Genomic DNA, 14,305 nt, shown 5'->3' on the forward strand with positions numbered 1-14,305 from the left:
CTATATTCACACCAATGGATAGCAAGAATGTTATTGAATGAGTAATCTTATTGATATAGGAATATTTCTCACATGAAAAATAATAAATAGTTTGATTTGCAAAGCTTCTAGAGAAAAAAGAACAAAATTATTCATTTTCTTTTCAACCATATTTATTAATTCTTTTCTATGTTTAAAAAAAAAAATTTAATATTTCTGTAATAACTAATGAAAAAAGAAACACAATACGTCTTTGTCATTTGAGCAGAGCTGCGGCACAAAATACAAGACATAAAGGCCCAACTATAACAGGCATAAGCAAACATAAGCTAATGTCAAAACCCAACGAAAATTCACTTAAGTTTGTGAAATTACTGCGGACTGGGATCGCTCTTGCTTAAGTTTGCTTAAGTTAACGAAACTGAGAAATATTGAACGAAACGGAGCTAGACTCCATTATTTTCACTCGTATTGAGATTCTTTGTATTAGCACGTTTACTTATGCGCGCATATGCTAGCTTATGCCTATTATAGTTGAGCCTTTAATCGTATTGAAAATTACAAGCGTGGTCTAACTAGGTATTTGTTAAACCCTGTGCAAAAATGCAACAGTAAGTCCTGCAATGTTTTGAGATAATGTACTTTATTTAAAAAAGGCGTGCGCGTGGTTTTGATATATGATATGTTGGAGTTATTTCGTGGCGTGACGGTCAATGCGTAGGACTCAGCTTATCTTTGAGAACAATAAAGTATACATACGTACATATGTATATGGCTTATGAAATGTTTAAAGTTATGTGTCTTTATTTAACTTTTATAAGTTTTGAAAAAAAACTTAAAACTTATGACTTTTTAATCTTGATAAATAAATTTAAGAAAAATAATTTTTGAATCTAAACTTCTATTTAAGTTATTTTGTCTAAAAAAAATATATCTTATCAAAAGAAAATTAACTCATTAAACAAAAAAAAAACTTGAAACTTTTTTTTAGACAGGCGAAGGTGCAGTAAAATTGATTAGACAGTACCCTATTGAATTTTATTTCACTTTATTTTTAATTATATTATTTCTAAAAATTAATATAAAGAAGAAGTAATGCCGAGCATTGTAGTAGTAGTAGAGCTAGTTTTTAGTAATCAAAATTTTCTAAATAAAGCCTAACCCACGGAAATCTTTTTTCTTTTCTTAAATCAAGTGTATCAATTTATACATATCGACACTTACAAAAGTGTATTATTAAATAATTTATTTAATTCAAAGAACGTACTTAAACTCAACACTTAAAAAAGTGTTATATTGTTACAGTTGAATTGTTTTAAGCAGTTTTACCTCAGACCTTACACAGATATTGCTTATATCTTAATACACATGCAAAAATTACCTGTTTCGTTATTTCTATCAATTAGAGATGTTGCAAACTGTTCAGATCCTGTACTTATACCACTTTCTCCTAAGAATGGAATTGAATTTGTATTGTAAACTCGACTGGCAAACTCTTCAAACGTTGAATTTTCTTTGTAGAGGGTTGATACGTTTTCAAGGGAACGGTTTCTCTCCTCATAGCTATAGAATAATATAAAGATCAATCTGAAATAAGGGTAAATACGATTTTCTTACTACTGCTGATATAGAGATAATGACGATCTCTTAGAACGGCTAGCGTTTATTGCTGTTTCTCGAACTAATATTGCTAAACAGGAACCGTTTACAATACTCTCGTTTGCTAAAGGACCAAACCAAGGTATATCTGGTTTCCAATTTACTGTTACTCGAAACAAAAAATTTTTTAGTGGATATACAACGATTAGAACATCACAGAACTCTGTTGGTAAAATATCTCGACGATATTCCCGATGGTGTTCACTCCAAACTATATGAACCTCGTCGTTTCCTAAATGCCTTGTTTTTGTCAGTAAGGCTTCAGTAGTATCACTTGGCATTCGAGTTGCTGCATGGTATATGACTTCAACAAAAGGAGTTGCAAAGTAAGGAGCTGTAGCTCCGCACCCTTGACGAGGTAGCCCCCCCAAAAAACCATTGTGGGTTTCCAAGTCGATTTCCCAACCAAGCGCCGACACAAAACTTTCGTAAGCACTACTGCCACACGTGTTTTTAAGTATACTGTTTTTATCTTCCTGTCCACTGGCGACATACAAAACCGCTACTTTATGAGTGTCTCTGCACTTTTGCATATCCACATTTCGTAACTCTCGTTTTAATTTATCACTTTTCTGAAGTAAATGTGTACGACTTCTATGTTCCCATCCAATAAATCCCAAATGAGTAGATAGCAAACGGCATAACTGGAATGGATAATTTGCTTTATAAATGTTTGTTATTTCGCAATCCTTTAAAGACTGTTCAGGTAAATGGGTAAACTCTTGATGTATCTTCCGTTCTACAAAGTTTTCAGATCTGTGTAAACTTGTTTCAAATTCCTGTTCAATTGAACGTTGATTAAGTAATATTGATATTGTGTGTGCCTCAAGTTGGCATCCTAACGGGCTAATTCCAGGAATATTTATTTGAGTTGAAGAGTTAATTAAGCATTCCGGACTAAAAAATCCCACGTACTGTAGAAGCTAGAAAAACGATATCATGTTTATTAATAACAAATTACTCAAACAAAAACATCAAATTATTATTATTTCAATAAATATACAAATAATGTGAAATTTTTGAAACAAGAGCTGTATGTAAGTTAACGTGTGTATTGCTATACGATTAAAAAAAACACACTTTAGGTTTCGTGGTTGACTTATTAGGGCCAATTTTATTTTATTCATCTGTATTTATACATTTATAAATTGCTTATGCTACAAAAATTATAAAATCTGTTTCAAAGTAATTCTTAGAAATACAAACGATTGTATAAAATTCAATACAAGTTATTAACTTGCTTATGCTACAAAAATTATGCAATTTGTTTAAAAGAAATAATAATATACAAGCGAAAAAATTATACGATCATCAGGATGGATCCTACTCAGTCTCAGTCTGTTATGTTAAATTGATCTGACTGAAAGTTTTTTTTTGCGTTAAAAAAATTATAAAAAAATAATAAAAAATTATTAAAAAAAAACAAAAGCTTCAAAATTGCCCCAGGAAGAGGTCGAAAAAAAATTTAAACGACTAAATTGAACGCAAAGTAGTAAAAATGGTGAAAGTTGACCCAAAAATAAGTGCTCCTAAGATAGCTGCAGAAATCACAGTAAGTCATGAAATATCACTTAACCCACAAACAATAAACGATGGATAAAATGCTTTACCTGCAAATACTGAAAGACAACTTAAAAGCCAGCGCCAATAAAATAGGCTTAAGCGAGGACTTTGCAATAGTACAAGACAACGACCCTAAGCATTCCTCAAAGCTTGTGAAAGAATGGCTGTTGTATAAAGTGAAATCGCAGTTGCCTCATCCTCCTCAATCCCCAGATCTAAATCCCATCGAACATCTTTGGGATTATTTGAAAAAGAAAATCCGAGAATCGTTAATAAGAAGCAAAAATCAACTGAAAGCGGAAGTGACTTCAAAACTAGTTTTGTCCATGAAAAACCGTTTAATGAATGTAATGAAGGCAAAAGATTACCTACCATACTATGTACTAACCGAAGCAGTTAACTATTAAACTTTAAAGTGTATGTGCAATTTTTGTATGTTAATTTAATTTCTTCCCTTTTTGTTATTGTTTTCTTATTTCTATAAAGTCTATGTAACTGAATTTTATTTTGTTTTTAGTTCTATCATAATAATGAAAATAATTAATGAAAAAATAAATATATAATAAGTATTTATGTTAAAGTATGTACATTTTTTCACTAAACAGCTAGATGTACGTGCAATTTTTTTGATGCTGTGTATCTGCTTTTGCTTATCCTTATAATGACATTTTTCTCCATCTCTTCCATCTGTTTCCTCACTTCCAGTTCATTGATTTTCGGATAACGATATATTCTGGAATTAATTTGGTTATTCGTTGTGTTTCGGATTTCATTTGTTTTGGTCAACACATCACCATCTTTATATAGAAAACTCCTAAACTCTTTTATGACTGCTTCAATTACCCCCCTCTCAGATTCATTAAGATGATCTAACGGAATGTCTTGCACTCTGCTTTTTTCAAGTACATTGATTTCTTGTAAAATTGTTTTTGCCAAAAAAGGAATGCTCACTCCATTTGTCATAATTATCTCCTGAGTCTCTAACTTTATCTGCCTTAGGTTTTTATTCATCCAATCCATACCTAAGATTAGGTCATATGGTTTTCAATACCCATAGCTATCCACTTCATTCTTGAATCACACGGATACATAAATTCTTCGGGAAAAACTGTAGCTACTATTCTATTGGGTCTATTTACTTCGCTTTGCATGGTTGTAATAAGTGTGGGATCTGAGTTCAGAATCGTATAGTCAATTTAGCATGTCGTTTCATTTAATAAGCTGATTGTTGATCCAGTATCTACCATAGCAGTATATTTTGTATTCTGTAAAGTTAATCTGAGAATGATATTGTCTTCCGAAGCTAGTTTGTAAAAAACGAATCATCCACTATATTAACATCAGCGTCGACACTTAAAGCGTCAACTGACATATGATCGGACTGTGTTATTTTGCTGTTTATACTTATAACAGATTGATTTTTTTGTCTATTACTATTTGTCGTGTGCTTTGAGTTTCGGTCGTTGAAAGAATTCCCTTTAATATATGTGTTACTTTAGCTACCAGTTCTCCTATTACTACTTGGAAGTTTTTCGTCTTTCCTGTTGTAATTCGAATTTGAATACTTGGGCTTCTTTTATTCAAAGAGATTTTTTTCTTGAACTTCTTCTTTACTATTCATGAACTTAAAATTTAAATTTGTATAATCCTGTCCTATAAAATATGCAACGATGCTTCTAATTTCACTTAAATTAGTTTTATTCATAATGTAATAACCTAAGGAACCTGACACTATAGCTTTTACCCTCTGAATAGCTATGCCACTAAAAACATCTGCCATCGTCGTTCTATCTGAAGCATATTCTGCAATTTTTTCAGCTATCTCAGCTTACTTATCATTAAGCTCTAAAAAAGTGTTTACCTTTAAAGACATAATCTCATTGGTGAATGTCATGTGGTGTAATGATTTTTCAGCCTTTCCTCGAATTCTTTCCACGTTAGGTTTCTGGTGGGTTGATTTTTAGAAGGTTCTTCGCTGCTCTAGAAATTTTATAGAGGTATATTATTACAAAGGCTGTCTTCCTCTCTGTTTCACCATTCAAGTCTTGTATTTTTTTGTTGATGATGTAAATGAATGACGGTAATTCTCCTGGTTCTCCTTTGAAAACTGGAATTAATTCCAACTCTTTTTGGATTCTGGTTGATGATCTTGAATGCTGTACAACTAATTGTGTCAGCATAACTATACACTGTTGTAGTTGTTCTTGATTGAGCCATTGTTTTTTTATGAACTGTCTTCTTGTTTATTAAAATTCACTTCACTTTTTTTCTATTTATTTGCATTGACTGATTTTTAGTCTGCTAAATCGCTAATTTAAAAAAAAATGTTTAACATTTGGGTTTTTTTTTGTTTGTTCTTTTGTTTCTCAAATCTTCCAATTGTTTAATTCAATAGTAGAGATAGGGACATAATTGCAAAAAACAAATTTTCTTAAGCTTCGTTTCTTCACGATTTGTAAATCTTACTTAAACCGCTTCGTTTCCACTGTGTTCAAACAATTTTCTTTTTTGGGTTGTTTCGTTTTCGGTTCTTCTTTTCGCGACTGCGCCAGTTATGATTAAAACAAACACTCTCCGTTCATGTCAAAACAATGACTATATCTTTATTTTCTATTCTTATGTCTCTAACTTAATAATAACTTATACATATAAAAATACTTAAAATCTAGATGACGGCATGAAGAATACGATGCCAACGTTATTATGAACATTCATAACACGTGGCTGGCGTCGATCGCAATATGGTCAGTCTGGTTGACGGTAGATTGATCTGGAGATCAATTAAAACCGCTGCTCATATGTTTTGTCTAAGAACTCGAAAAACATATCTTTGGTATTGTTTTCCTTCTCTTCTGTGGGGGCGTGCACGCATATCAGGCTTATGTTGCCGAATTTAGCCTTGATGCGGATGGTCATGAAGCGCTCATTAATGCACCTATAGATCTTTAGCAGAATTCTTGCTTAAGTCTGGATCAAATTACAAACCCGCATCCAAATAAGCGCTGTTGGTTTTCTCTTTAGCAGTCGCCATAGTAAAAGTCGCAATTTTCATCCTCTTTTTGCCCGGCCCATCCCATCGCATTTCCTGGATGGCGGTGATGTCTGCTTTATAGTAGTTAAGGGACCTAACATTCCACGTGCATATCCGAAGTTCAATGTCCTTAATACGTTTGCATAGGTTGTCAACAGTAAATCCGTCCGTATCCGAGGCTTGTTGGTGCTTCGCAACCAGGAGATTTGTAAGTGGTCAGGAAGTCACCCCGACGCACAGTGCGTTCGATTGTATGGAGATGATGGAAAAAAATCAATTTTCAAAAACTAAGCTGAGTTTGCATACAAAGTTTATTGCAAATGTAATAACAACAAGTTTTACAAAGTTTAGCAAAATTTTCACGCCCCCTGCTACGCCCACTTCTTAATATGATTATTTATATCTAGAAAACGACATGCACGATTTGAATAAAACTGTAGAATTTTGATGATCGAGCTCAAAAATATAAAATGGTGTCGACCATATCCGCCCCCTGCCACGCCTACTTTTGTATAAATGATTTAATTCAGGAACTTGTAATTATAAAACTCGAAAAAAAAAAAATAAAAAAACGCGCTTATTACTAAGGTCTTGGCTTGTCGATGCACTCATTAGAGTTAGGATGTTTTGGGGAAAGGAGTGAAAATTGTCAAGCCAGTCTTTATTCTTTTTTAAAAACCTATCACGTTTTCTGTGGCAACTTTGCCAACGTTTATTTATTTCCGAGCAAATTGTTGATGCGTGTTTTTCTACGATTTCTTGATCTTCAGGCTCTAAATTTGATTGTATATTTAGTTTTAACTCCATAAACTCCAAAACATCACGCACACGGGCTGTTGAGTTGGAAAACCAAACATCAAAAAGCTCCCTATTTGAACACATTCTGTAAAAAATACTTGTAAACAAACACTTGTTGCAAGAGAAAGCGCAGGCTGCTGCAAAAAAATCTTACTTTTTTTAAAAGGTATAATTGTGTACTTTCTTTAAATAAAAACACTTTTTTCCCATCGGACCCCTCCAAAAATATATAGCTTATCGAAGTTAGTACTTAACACGCACAAAGAAGCTTAGATTTGGACTCTCAAAAAAAATATAAATTTACATGCAAAAAAAAAATAATGCAGTTAGAATAATAATATTTTCTCTCCTGAATATGAATCTAGCAAAAAAAATATCATATGTTCTTTTTTTCTTCAACAAATGCTCTTTTGAGCATTAACGAAAAATCTTACTCTCATTTTTTGTTTTTTTTTTATTGATCTTCTGAGCATCTCTGACGACAGAAGATTGAACTTTATCATAAATTAACTGTTGATTCATTCACTCAGACTAATTACCTTGAATTTGGCATACTTGCTCCACATTTTTGGCAAATTTTTTTTTTGATTTTTTTCCACTAGTCGCCGCACTGTGCGACGGCACAACCCCCAACCTGGAGGGCCAGATCCTTAGTATAACGGGGAGCCGTATAAACCGCTCCTTATAGGCCTGGGCTCCGAATAAGTCGTAGAAGCCCTATAAGGTGTTCACTAAGTAGTTAAACCTTACTGGAACTGTAGACGCCACCGTTGATTCCATCTCGGGAATTCCTCCGCTGCCGTCGGGATAAGGAAAGGCGCCTTAGTGAAAACACCTGTGCCCCCCTCTCTCGTTTGCTGCCCCCAACAATGTAAACAATTTTTGTTTACATTGGTTTTAGGACATCCACTTGGTGTGCATTTAATATTAAAGTTATTCTTATTATGCTTGGCAGAGCTTTATTGTTATTGGTTTTGGAAACAGTTTCATAACTCACGACAGTGTTGATAAAATATTTTCCAGTTCTACGAGTTATGAAGGAAGGAACCTTATCAAAGGAGGATATATTGACATAACCGATACGTCTAACGCTATAAAAAATCTTTAGAATCAGAACAGGCTGCTGAAAAAAAAAACAATTTTATCCCTCAAAACCGCTAAAACAACCTCGGCTCATAACCATCAATGGCGAACTTAAAGAACTTCACAGTGGCACTAGTCCAGACGATGAATTCATTGACAAGGCTAACATACGTTCAACACATAAAAATAAAGCAAAATATTTTAACAAGACGAGAAAATCAATGCACAAATAGGAGCATTCTGCGTACAAAACAAAAACACTAAATAACCAGTTTCACTGTATTAAGCCCCTGCTTGGGCTCCCAATAAGCTTTTATATGCATATTCTTTTTTAATTACGAATTTCCTGGGTTTATTTTTCTATTGTATATGTTTCAATCATCTCGAAAACTTGAAAACCAAAAATGTTATAATTTTCGTTGTTTGTTTAAACTCACAGTGATTTTTTTAATTTATTTTGACTTGAAGTCAATTATTTCAAGAATTATTGATTGACAAAATTGTATTTAACTATAAATCTGAAGTGTAAAACTCATGCTTTTGAAAGAGGTATAATTTATAATTGAAAATATTGTCATGGTTTTTAAATATTTCAAGTAAGGTTTTATAAAATTGCTCCTCCCACATAAACGAGGGGAGATCTGTCAAGCGCGTGGAGTAAAATCAACCCAAACAGAGTTGAACAATAAGAGTTGTACATCCGTAACTCTACCTTCTATATATTGGCAAAAGGTTTAAACTCATTATTAGTTTAAGTAAAAAAATCCTAGATGTTAACTCGAATATCAAGAAAATACAGAGTAAGCAAAACAAAAATGAAGAAAAAACTAGACAAATGATTCAACGAGCTTTGGATTTTTTAAATAAAACATATTCCAACAGTTCTTTAGTAAAAACAGGCAGCTTAAAAAATGACAATAAGCATTGAAAAATACTTTTAGGACCTGAAATGTGTACACGTTAAAAAAAGAATATTTTTTCTCTTTTAAATTGAATTCATTAAGTTAATTTTAAATTGGGAACTTTTTATTCAGACGACTACTCATCAAAATAAATATTTCCACCAATATATAATAATAATATGTTAGATAAATATAATAAAGAAAAAGAAAATTGTATGTATACTCACATCTCCTAGCTGGTCAAAATCGGAGGGAAGATGTGTCGCAATAGGCAATTTAAAACATGTTCGATGACGTATAGTGTGCCGAGAAATAGATATGACTTCCTTATTGGATGGTGTCAACAAGTAAAAAAGATCTTTATATTCACCATTCAGAGTTTTGTTTGAATTTGATTGAATATTTTGTGAGAAAGTCAAACTGTTTTGCAATTTTCTCGGGTCACTGTATAGTTTTGAAGCTTCCCAGCACGATTTTCCATTAAGATCCCTGAGTAATACACGAACTTGTTTTTCGACTGTTGGTAGACCAGAAATAATTTCAGCAGCATGTATTTTTAGGCCAGGTAGTTCTATGAAACTACCAATAAGTCCAGGATTGAGTATAAAAATCTCAAAACATTGAGTTTGGTGAGCTTCTGACGTCAAAAAATTATCAGATTCTTTTAGATTCTCACTATCGTCTATTTTGTTCATGTATGTATCATCTTGTTCTTCTACTAGAGAACTCAGACGTGAAGCTCCAATGGACGGTGGAAAGTGACCTAAGCAAGCTACCAAGTGCATTATTACAGATTTAGCACAGGTTCGTATAGACAACGCGTTCCTCTGTAGTGATTTTTTAATATTTATTTCGTTTTGCAATTTACTATCAAATATATCATCTATAAGTATATTTTCATCGAAGTCGGTATCGGAGTTAAGAATATTGATAGTACTTTCTCGTTGTTCTCCTAATAGAATATTAAACAGTACTCGCAAAACCACAATTATTAAACAACTTCCTTTTTTAACTGATTCAAGCAAAAACTGCACAGGCAAAGACATACAAAATTCTCCAAGACACATCATTATAGTGGACATAGTTACTTTTTCCGATTTCAGAATGTCCTGCACTTCAAGAGCTTTACATAGTGATATAATAATAAAATGGGGTAGGTTATCAATCTGAAAGAGTTTTCGACTCTGCTCACTAAACAATTTAAGTGACCCAGCCGCTACAACTGCTATAGTTCGGTGTTTAAAATGCAAAGCTTGCAGAAGCACTTGAATTACTTCTTTAATCTTCGGGTTCAATGCTATGGAATGCTTTACGTCACCCAATTGAGTCGAATATACATCACCCAACTGAGTCGAACATTTATATGTTGATTGCTTGAATTGGTTCTTCCATTTACCTGGCTTATTTAATTCCAAATATATCCATTGTCCAAGCTGTCCAAAAGCTATACACCTTCCTTTCGACGAAAGCTCGCGACGTGCACATCGTAGCATTATATTTAGTATATGATCATGCAGATCTGGACACTCCATCAATTTTATTTGCTCCATAGATGGTTGAATAACTGGACTAGGAATTGCTGATGACGGATAGCATAGTAAAGATCCCAGCAGAGTTACAGCTTCACTACGCGGGGTGCTACGATTTGGATCATTCGATGTTATAAGCACAGCTGATGCATGTACAATGTCTACCAAGAGAAGCGTATGACCCGTTAGTTGTACACTTAAAAAACGTGTTCCTTCTAAACATTTAATTAAACATGACACTTTTTCGCGATCTTCGCCAGTTAAAACTTTATGAAGTAAATTATAAAATAGCGACATGTGGTTTTTCCTATCATTCGAACCATGAATCGCTAGCATGCAAAGTATTTTAATTGCTGAAAGCTGTCCTTTCTTATATTCATGACCAAGAAGTTGTGCACCATAGCACCAAGTACTTGAAATACCAATTGGTGGGATAAGTAAAGGGGGAGGTGGAGTGTTGAGATTATTTTCTGAGACTCCTTGATTATGCATTATTTTTATTAAATTTCTTGTCATTTCCACCAAATATTTAAAAACTTGAGCATGTAACTCCGGCCGGAAAATGAGATTTATGTCTCCCAATGAACCAAGAATTCGTCTCCACATAATTGCTGCCGTACCAGGTAACCATCCACTTACATAACCACCAAGAATTATCGATTTGTTTTCAGATGTGGCTGTACAAGTGTTATCTTCGATGCTCGACGTATCAGCTACTAAGACATCGATCTGCATCGGAGAGTCTTTAATAGATCCACCGTCTATACCACTTGAAGCAGATGGGGAAGGACTGCGCGAATCTTGCAAACTATCGGCATCTCTATATTTTGTTATATAAAATGAATTTTTAAAATAAAAAGAGTTTAAGGAAATAGCTCGTCTCAACATGCAGCTTTTAAGAACATTTACATTGTCTTCATTTTTGAAATTAATTTTTTCAAAACTTATATGCACATTTGCTTGATCAAGTAATGCACTAAGAGATTGGTTATAACTTAACGGTTTGACAAAAGTGTATCGTTTTTTTTGTTGCTCACTAAGTCCATTTTTGTTTGATAAAAAGATGCTTCCCTCGCTGTAACAGCGGGTAAGAGTTGGTTTGGTTGCTATAATTTGGCTTGCAAACTCAGAATTGGATTCATATCTATTTTTTTGTGTATCTTCTAAAATCTCTTCATTTCGTTCATTTAATTCATGTGAAGATCTTGAGCTGCGTTCCTTAATTTCACTTTGCCATAAGCTAGTTATTTTACGTCGTTTGTTTTTACTGTCTGCCAAACGTTCTAGTGGGAGATCTTGCAAATTTAGTTTGTAAACATATCGCCCAAGCACGCGTGTCAATGTTTGCATTGTCTTTTCCCATTCGTTGATAAGTGCTTCCTTAGAGGTCAACGGAGTAAGAACATTTAAAAATCGATCCCATAGATGAACACTAATAGGCACATTTGTATGTGCTCTGATCCAGGTAACAATAAGCGTTTGAAATATCGCCTGACCCAAACGACTTCCTAAGGGAGACTTCGAACCCATTAGTTTTTGATTAAAAACAATTGAAGTAACTTGTAGTAGCACTAGCAACAATTGTTCCCATGTTTTTGGTTCCATTTTTGTGTTCATTACCATGGTCCGATAAACATTAAGAACTTTTTTACATATGTCTGTCTGTTCATTAAGGGGTGTTGATTGAAATTCTCTATGAGATGAAGGAAATACTATATTCAAGTTATTTGTATACACCAGGAAAACATTTGCTGCATTGGTTACGAATACTTGTATCACATTTTGGAGACCTGCCTGAATGCCGTGTTTTGATACCCGAGTATTATTTGATATCATTTTTTGTAATGAATCCATAGAGCTACAATTATTATTGTAATTATTACCTTCGATTGGCTCTAACATAAATGGAGGTGGATATTTGCTTGTCATCCAATCTCGATATACCGCAACAGAAATTCGAATTGCATCTATATGTGATTTTGTTGTAAATCCCAAAAGAAATCCTTGTCTAAATACTTCATGTATAAAATTAATATTACTTTGTGTTGAATATAAAGCATCTCGGACAATTTTATGCTGAAGATAGGCTATACACCTATGATCTGACATGTGGAGCGTGTGCTCGGTATTTTGAAAACAAATATCTTCTTCCTTGCTGTGCATCTTTTTTTCATGAACGAATCGAGAAATCCAATTTATGAGGACAACAACACACGATGACATAACGTCGTCCTTTTTACTAGCTGCGCGCATTGAAGGAAGTACCAATTTTGGTGCATATATTGTATAGTTATTATCAAAATCCGGACAGAATACAGGTATAAATACATTCTTAAAACGATTTATTAAAAATACAAAAGATTTGCAATCCTTTTCAAAACAATTGTCTCGCCATTTAATGAAGTTAGTTGCTTGAACAATACAACGTAGAAAAGTCTCAAGGCTATCAATAGGGTCGAAATGGCCAATCTTGTCATTTGATGAAGGTGGAAAAAGTGGGACTATTTCGGAATTGTGAACAGGATCATGCATCATATCGTGAAATACTGAAGTTCCAATTCCCACTTTCATGTTTGGATGGCTAAACATATCAGAAAAATCGAATTCCCCAACTGGAGCTGATATGACATTTTGAGGAACTGTCAAACCAGGGAAAATGTCTTCAAACATCTTATGTACATAGCTGGGCGCATTTTCCGCCAACACTTGGTACCAAAGTATAAAATATCTAAATCATTTAAATAGTTCAGCTAGTGGGTTTAAACTTAAAAAAAAGAACTAACCTTATGCCTTCTTTTCGAAGCCACGGACTGTTTCCAAAATGCAAAAGCTTTGCAATTATTCGACTTAATGAATGGCATTGCCATCTTCGAGCTATCAGTTCTGGCAACAGCGAAAGAATTTTCTCTAGAAGCCAAAGTGAACTTTCCAGATCTTCTCGGTGAGCTTTATGAGCTGCAAAGAAAAATATTTAACTTTTAATGCATAAGAACAAAAAAATACTAACACAATGAATAAAGACATTTTATGATGAAATGAAATCAAATTAATTGTAATTTGTACTTATACTACGTTTAATTAAAAAAAAATTGGCTAAGCAAGATGTTTAAACATATGTTCTTTAAATATTAAAAAGTGTGAATAAAAGTAATAAAACGATGAAATCATAGTTGACCTATAATTTTTTTAATAAAAGGCACTTCTATTCTATCCATGAGATCATCAAAGTTTAAAATAGAAATAAGAATAAATAAATAAGGTGGCGTTATAGCTCGTAGAAACCAGGGCTTGCTTTGTGACTTGGAACTATCAACTACTAGCCGACCCGTGCTCGCGTTGCTTCGCAAATTGTAACCACGGACATTTTTTTATTCATCTGCTCATGTTCAGTTCAGTGCAACTGACTTAACCTACCCACATTTGTGTGCTCTTTTTATCGACGTCATTGTAAGTACTTTCGTCGAGTTATTTGTAAAGAAAATTTTAACTTAATTTCAGTTTTATTGTTCGAGGAAGTGATACAAAATTGATAATTCAAGCTATTATAATAGAACTTTTTTTATTTTTTAATTGGAAGAATTATAACCTATTCACTTCCTCGAACCAGAAAATTAAAAAAGATCTAATTTTTTTTTATATATGCGTCAAGACAAGGTGTAATGGTCATCTTCTGATGAGCCCAACCATTACATCAGGGCGAAACGCATATGCTGGTATATTTTTTATATTCATTTTTCATGATTTTAAATCATATTTATTAA

General features: G+C 33.3%; 1 protein-coding gene across 1 annotated transcript in view; it reads right to left on the reverse strand.

Annotated features, from left to right (window-relative positions):
• The window catches only part of LOC129940233 (probable Rho GTPase-activating protein CG5521), a 55,990-nt gene that overhangs the window by 326 nt on the left and 41,359 nt on the right, over window positions 1-14,305 (reverse strand). The window contains exons 4-7 of the mRNA XM_056048496.1: window positions 13,328-13,499; window positions 9,243-13,272; window positions 1,597-2,561; window positions 1,361-1,542 (exon numbers count right to left, since the gene is read on the reverse strand). Coding sequence (XP_055904471.1) covers window positions 1,361-1,542; window positions 1,597-2,561; window positions 9,243-13,272; window positions 13,328-13,499 — 5,349 coding nt within the window. The remainder of the gene's footprint in view (window positions 1-1,360; window positions 1,543-1,596; window positions 2,562-9,242; window positions 13,273-13,327; window positions 13,500-14,305) is intronic.

This window comes from Eupeodes corollae, chromosome 1 (assembly GCF_945859685.1).
Source record: "Eupeodes corollae chromosome 1, idEupCoro1.1, whole genome shotgun sequence".
NCBI classification, from domain to species: Eukaryota; Metazoa; Arthropoda; class Insecta; order Diptera; family Syrphidae; genus Eupeodes; species Eupeodes corollae.